Raw genomic sequence first — 7,735 nt, 5'->3', positions numbered from 1 at the left:
TTTTCCCCGAAATTCATTTTTGTTTAATTTATAAAAAATCTGCGCATGTTTACGGAGGCGATAAATTTTATAAAAATATAATCTCAAACCCCTCCCCCTCACCCCCCTAAATTTTCATCCCTCCGGATATATGCGGGTGTCTTCAACCCCCCGGAGAAACCGCATACTCATGTATTTTCCCCGAAATTCATTTTTTTTTAATTTATAAAAAATCTGCGCATGTTTCCGGGGGCGATAAATTTTATAAAAATATAATCTCAAACCCCTCCCCCTCACCCCCCTAAATTTTCATCCCTCCGGATATATGCGGGTGTCTTCAACCCCCCGGAGAAACCGCATACTCATGTATTTTCCCCGAAATTCATTTTTTTTTAATTTATAAAAAATCTGCGCATGTTTCCGGGGGCGATAAATTTTATAAAAATATAATCTCAAACCCCTCCCCCTCACCCCCCTAAATTTTCATCCCTCCGGATATATGCGGGTGTCTTCAACCCCCCGGAGAAACCGCATACTCATGTATTTTCCCCGAAATTCATTTTTTTTTAATTTATAAAAAATCTGCGCATGTTTCCGGGGGCGATAAATTTTATAAAAATATAATCTCAAACCCCTCCCCCTCACCCCCCTAAATTTTCATCCCTCCGGATATATGCGGGTGTCTTCAACCCCCCGGAGAAACCGCATACTCATGTATTTTCCCCGAAATTCATTTTTTTTTAATTTATAAAAAATCTGCGCATGTTTCCGGGGGCGATAAATTTTATAAAAATATAATCTCAAACCCCTCCCCCTCACCCCCCTAAATTTTCATCCCTCCGGATATATGCGGGTGTCTTCAACCCCCCGGAGAAACCGCATACTCATGTATTTTCCCCGAAATTCATTTTTTTTTAATTTATAAAAAATCTGCGCATGTTTCCGGGGGCGATAAATTTTATAAAAATATAATCTCAAACCCCTCCCCCTCACCCCCCTAAATTTTCATCCCTCCGGATATATGCGGGTGTCTTCAACCCCCCGGAGAAACCGCATACTCATGTATTTTCCCCGAAATTCATTTTTTTTTAATTTATAAAAAATCTGCGCATGTTTCCGGGGGCGATAAATTTTATAAAAATATAATCTCAAACCCCTCCCCCTCACCCCCCTAAATTTTCATCCCTCCGGATATATGCGGGTGTCTTCAACCCCCCGGAGAAACCGCATACTCATGTATTTTCCCCGAAATTCATTTTTTTTTAATTTATAAAAAATCTGCGCATGTTTCCGGGGGCGATAAATTTTATAAAAATATAATCTCAAACCCCTCCCCCTCACCCCCCTAAATTTTCATCCCTCCGGATATATGCGGGTGTCTTCAACCCCCCGGAGAAACCGCATACTCATGTATTTTCCCCGAAATTCATTTTTTTTTAATTTATAAAAAATCTGCGCATGTTTCCGGGGGCGATAAATTTTATAGAAATATAATCTCAAACCCCTCCCCCTCACCCCCCTAAATTTTCATCCCTCCGGATATATGCGGGTGTTTTCAACCCCCCGGAGAAACCGCATAATCATGTATTTTCCCCGAAATTAATGTTTTTTAATTTATAAAAAATCAGCGCATGTTTCCGGAGAGGTAAAATTCATAAAAATGTAATCTCAGACCCCTCCCCCTCACCTCCCTTCAATTTTCATTCCTCTGGATATATTGCGTCTATTTTTCACAGATAACAAAACCGAGCGTGTGAATAAATTAATTTACTTATTGAATTAATTAATTTTTTAATTCGAAAATCAATGCATAAGCAGATAGTTGTTTAGAACATTATTTTCAATTGTTTTTTCAACATAATTTAAAATATATATAATGTTCATATAAATTCTGCCCCACCCCCCATCAACGGGTGAAAATCTCAACCCTCCGTATACATACCCTTCCCCCCACTTCTCACAAAGTTCAAAATTTTTAGATTCCATTATTTTATTTATCTAATTATTTGATGCCCCTCTTCGCCCCTATTTGACCCGCAGCATTCTCCTCCTACATATCTATTTGCGATAACATTGTTCACGTAGGGCAATTGGGTCAGTACAGAATTAAACTAATTAAAAAAAATGCCAATATGAACCTATTGGATAATCAATTTTCTCCCGCCACTGCTGCCGACTTTATCGGCCTGGGCGAGAAGTCGACACTGCCGCCATCCGGCGGCGTTCCCCCTACTGATTTATTTTCCCTTTCAATACGCAAACTATTATTTTCCTTAATTAATGGAAATTAATGTCATTAAAGCTACTAAAATTCATTAATAATTCATAGATTTACATCCATAATCGTTCCAGGTATCATTTACCCTTTTTTACACCAAAACAAGTAGCCACCTAATTAGGTGGCTGTTAGGTGGCTATTTGCTCCCTAGGGCATGTGTAGGAGTAAAATTTTAAAAAACTAATTCGTAATTGTTACTGTACACATTTTTTCAAAAATTTTGAAAAAAAAATCTCTCTAGCTCAAAAATTGGAGGCCCTGGACTATTTTTAACATTTTAAGCGTCAGCGGGGCAAACGAAAAATGAAAAATTAATTATTTTCCACTAATTATTCGTTTTTAGACATGTATAATTGATCTTCAATGCATGATAAATCTCACTCCAATAGCCCCCGACTTTTAAAACTCATAGTAGCCTCCCTTTAAAGATCGATTATATATGTAAAAATGAATAATTAGTGCAAAAAAATTAATTGTTCACTGTTCATTTGCCCCGCGGATACTCAAAATGTTAAAAATAGTCCAGGGCCTCCAATTTTTGAGCTACAGAGGTATTTTTTTCGAAATAAAAAAAAATGTGTGCAATAACAATTACGAATTAGTTTTTTCAAAATCCAACTCCTACAGCTCTAATTTGGTTTTTTTCATATACAATCGCACCATTCATGTAAAATAGTCCGAAAAAGTTTCTGAAAGAATCGAGAATATATTTGAAATATTTTAAGGGTAATTTTTCTGTCTATTTTACATGAATGGCGCAAATTTGTATATTACATGAAACGGAATTAGCTGCGTAGAAGTCGAATTTCAAAAAACTAATTCATAATTCTTATTGTACCCATTTTCTCAAAAATTTTGAAGAAAATCCTCTGTAGCTCAAAAATTGGAGGCTCTAGACTATTTTGAACATTTTAAACGTCTGCGGGACAAACGAACAATGAACAATTATTTTTTTACACGAATTATTCGTTTTTAGACATATATAATCGATATTCAAGGCATGGGAAATTTCACTGCAATAGCCCGCGACTTTTAAAACTCATAGTAGTCTCCCCGTAAAAACAATTAACTGTAATCGATTTAACAAAATTAAATATACTAAATTTCTTTCTTGTAACTATTTGGGCTCTCTTGAGATCTCTTTTGAAAATGATAATTCATTTATAAGGAGACTTTTGGAATTAATATAGAAATCGAGAGAGTCAATGGGCAAAAATATACTGAACCCAAAGGCTAAGGAAGTAAATTGGGGTATCCAGGCAAATAATGACTCTTCAAAATATAAAACCCCATATAATCCTTTGCCTGTACCAAAATTTAGTGTATATTGTATACTTCATTTCTGAACGATAGATTTTTGGGTTCGTGGCTCGAAATTATTATCAACATGAGAACAATCAGAACTCTACCAGTTGAGAAAAATCAGAAAATTTTCAAGTGCTTTTACAAAATTATAAGTAGTATAATTTCTTGAAATGTATCTAAATTTATCTCATTTCAAGTTGTCATATTACTTGCAAGAATTGTAATTATTATGAAATTTCATTATTAGTTGTTTGAAGAATAAAAAAAAATCATTCCTCACAGATCTTGACATGAAACCTAACGGTTAAGGTCAGCAACTGCGATTAGGTTAGGTTTTAGCGTTGTACTTATTGACTCTCCGATTTTCAGATGAACCATCATCCGATTGGTTATATTGTAATTTTCTTCCGTTCTCCATTTCATTATCTATGGATACATGTAATTTCGAGTTAATTTCATACTTACATGGTATAATAATATCACAAAGAACTCAATGTGCGAATTAGACTCATCGGCTAACGTCAAGGTACGGAATGGCGCGTTATTTCAGCATCATCAGCCCTCTATATTAACCGCTAAAATTCAAAGTTTGTCATATTGGCAACGGTTACTATTCATGAAATAAAATTCTGAAAATACATAATTGTATTTTTTCTTCAGCTTTCCAATGAAAATATTTTCAAATTTTTGGAAATGGAAAGAAGTACTAAAAATAAAAAGAATGGGAAATTGCTCTTGTATTGCGTACAGTATACTGTTGGAAAAAAATCTAAATTTCATGGACAGTTGACTATTAATTTTCAGGACGGTGACATTGAATGTGATTTAGGGAAAAATTGGCGAAAAATTGGGGTTACACAATTTTTTTAGAGAAATCATGACATTACTAAAAAAAATGACCACCACTCAAAGAATGGGGATATAGCCGGCTGAGCGCGAGTGATCGAAGATTCCGAGACATTTTCGGAAAACTAATTTTTTGGGAGGACTAAATTTGTTGTTCTCTCCGTTTTACCTCTAAATTCTTCAGAGCACCGAAATTAAAAATAGGTGTACGTCAGGAAATTTTCTGAAGGATGAAAAAAAAAGTATGGAGAACGACCCCAACTGACCGTTTGAAATTCTTTTTTTGAACTTTCTATGCCAAAACACATGGATACATAAACAACAATATTTTTTCGAAATGCTAGCAAAATTTTCAATAAAATCTATGGGTTCAATATTTTTTTGTTGTTCGCAGTGAAAAAAAAATGTTTTTAGAAGAAAAAAAAATTCAATCCTTAATATCTCCGCCAATTATTGAGTTGTAGAGTTCAGGTCGCGCTAATTTTTCGTTTTCTGGACTATACTTTTCGATACACATTTTTAAAAAACTTAAAATTTTGAGGCAATTTTTTATCTACAGCATTGGCGGATTCGCTCCTATAGATATTCCTATGGAAAGAAGTACTAAAAATTAAGCAAGTGGGAAATTACTCTTGTATTGCATATAGTACCGTGAGTGTCCCAATTGCCGCACTATTAAGAATATTCTACCAGACAATAGCGTTTAATTTGTGTTTTTTTTTTTGTAATTATGAATTCTGAAGGTTCATGAGTCATCTTTGATCATTTCTTGCCAAAAAGACATTCGATTTCAACTTTAATTCCGAAGAATTCGATAAATATTCATAAAAAACCATCATAGCTCTTATGGTCGAGTTCTCGGACGACTAAAACTGACTTAGCCGGGTTGCCGGATATCGTGTGCCCGATTCTCGGACACAGTGAAATAGAGGCAGAGAAATATAGGAAATCAGTTGTGAAAAGTATATTAAGTGTAATTTTATTACTATTTCAACAATGATAAACTGTGATTAACACAATAATAGACAAACAAAAACGTTGAGACAATAAAATATTTGAGTTTATGGTTCATTTAGAGGGATTTTTTCGGGAGGGCTGTGAGAATCGTTAGCGTCTCCACAACTATTATCTAAAAGTTCTTTTTTTTTCATCCCAGAGTCCTTCCTGAATTGACAGTCTTCAGAGATTTCCGCAAGTCCTCATTGGTATATTTGCGGGCTTTTTTTTCTGTATTTCCAGGCCTAGAAGATTCAAAAAAATGGATGAATTTGTTATATTCGTTATTTTTATTTTTATTCTCATAATTTTTTCATTATCTAATGCACGAGAGTTTCAGAAAATAATATATCTTTATGAAAGCAAAGAAACTGACAGAAAAAAAACATTGAGGTTAAGGGTTGGAAATCACATTTGCGGGAACTCCTCCAACCGCGAATTCAGTCGTCCGAGATGCCGGATTTAACATTTCCTCCATAAAAAACAATTATTTTTCTCTTTTTTTCATTTCAGCTTTTTCCAAATTTGTTGCTCAACTACTAGAAACCTATTAAAATCAATTTTTCACTTACATTTTGCTGTTTGATCCTTACGCAATATCGATGATTTTTAACGTTCGCGCACTTACACAACCACCAGCTCAGAGACCAGCCATAGGTACTCTTACGTAGATTAATTTCTAATAATTGTATGAAACTCGTGGAACATTCGTCAATAGTGTGATTTGAAGGGGAATAATTGGACAATCGCATGTAACAAAATGAAATGCACATGATGACTGTGAATATGTGATAAATGCTAAATTCCATCCTAAGAGCGCTCTGCGTCCGGGAAAGGGGTCCCGTGCGGCAACTGGGACACTCACGGTACTCTGTTGGAAAAACATGAAATTTCATAGACAGTTGACTACTAATTTTCAAGATAGTGACACTGAATGCATATTAGGGAGAAAAAATCATGAAATTTCAGGTTTCACTGAAAATTCAGTAAAAGTCTAGAATTTGAAGCAGCATAAAGCGGAGAATTCCTTAATTTATTTGAATTTCCAATCTAATATGAATATTCAGTGCCCAATTGCATTGAATTTTCAGTGAAATCTGAAATTTCATGATTTTTTTCCCTCTAAATCGCATTCAGTGTCGCTGTCCTAAAAATTCAAGAATATATTTACCGGAATTTTCTGGTTTTCTGTTCATTTTCAGGTAAAAATGGAATTGAAATTTACAGTTCTCTTTGATTGTTCCACGAAATTCTGAATTTTCAATTACAAAATTCCTTGAACTTGCAGTAGCAATTAAATTCGATAGAAATTTCCAAAAAGTGTACCGGAAATTTCAGACAAAATTTTTTAACAGTGTATAGTTATTTTTGCGAATAAATTACCAATATTCAACTTAATTGAATGTTATCATAATCATTATTCTTATTATCCCTTTCTTCTATTCAACCGATTGTCTTTTTTGCGGTTTTATCTCTCCCCTCAGCTCTTCCATAAAATGATAATAGAACAATTTGATTTATACATACTTAATTGAATTTGAAACATCATATTTGAAGAAACCAGTAGAAAACTCACTTTCAGAAAACTTCATGAAAAATTCGAAATTTTCAACAATCATCATAGAAATCAAATCAACCAATATAGCTATCGTAATCATCTTTCAACCTCGACGTAATGGCATTGAAAAAAACATTTTAAGCTATGATTGAATTAATTTCAAGCATAATATTCAACGATATCCGGAGTTCTGATTTTCAAAAAATACAAAATTTTTGCAAATTTTCAAATAAATCAAAATAACGATTATTGCTATCGCCTTCTTCTTCAAACTCGGTCAAACGGACATCCAATCAATTAATTCCGAACATTTTTTTAGATTAGTTTATGCTATATCATTTTATTTGATTTTTTTGCCTTTTTCGTCTTCAAAATTAGATTAAGTTAATTCGATTCATTCTTATTCTTGATATATATATTTGGCAACTGTAAAACTGCACTTTTTACTGCCCTACCGACGAATAACTCCATCAAATATCTTTTCAAATAATGAAAGAATATCCATGAATTCGATTTCTACCCATGTTTTTTAATAGAATGATAAATGTAATGAACGGCATTGAATAGCAAAAATCACCAATTGGAGACTGCAAATTTTTAAAGAGAGATAATTAGCTAGAAAATGAAAAAATTTGTTTTTCTTCATTTGTCTCGATGGAAACTTGGAATTATTGTTTTTTCTTCAAATATGGGAAGAATATGAACAGTTTCACGTTTTATGATCTCATTTTAGCGAGAGGAAATGAGAAAATACAAAGTAAAGTGGGGGGGGG

The 7,735-nt window shown here is 33.8% G+C and overlaps 2 protein-coding genes across 5 annotated transcripts in view; both read right to left on the bottom strand.

The window, feature by feature from the left end:
- The window catches only part of LOC107045568, an 11,400-nt gene extending 7,301 nt beyond the window's left edge, over positions 1-4,099 (bottom strand). The window contains exon 1 of the mRNA XM_015267882.1: positions 4,028-4,099. Within this exon, the coding sequence (XP_015123368.1) occupies positions 4,028-4,029 (2 nt within the window). The 5' untranslated portion in view covers positions 4,030-4,099. The remainder of the gene's footprint in view (positions 1-4,027) is intronic.
- LOC107045567 (probable ATP-dependent RNA helicase DHX34) overlaps positions 1-7,735 on the bottom strand; it is a 25,572-nt gene that overhangs the window by 16,639 nt on the left and 1,198 nt on the right. The gene's annotated exons all lie outside the window — the stretch shown is intronic.

Source organism: Diachasma alloeum, unplaced genomic scaffold, assembly GCF_001412515.2.
Source record: "Diachasma alloeum isolate Michigan unplaced genomic scaffold, Dall2.0 Dall_scaffold_00999, whole genome shotgun sequence".
Classification (NCBI taxonomy): Eukaryota; Metazoa; Arthropoda; class Insecta; order Hymenoptera; family Braconidae; genus Diachasma; species Diachasma alloeum.
The sequence above is the reverse complement of the archived record's forward strand: the minus strand, read 5'-3'. Positions and strand labels throughout refer to the sequence as shown.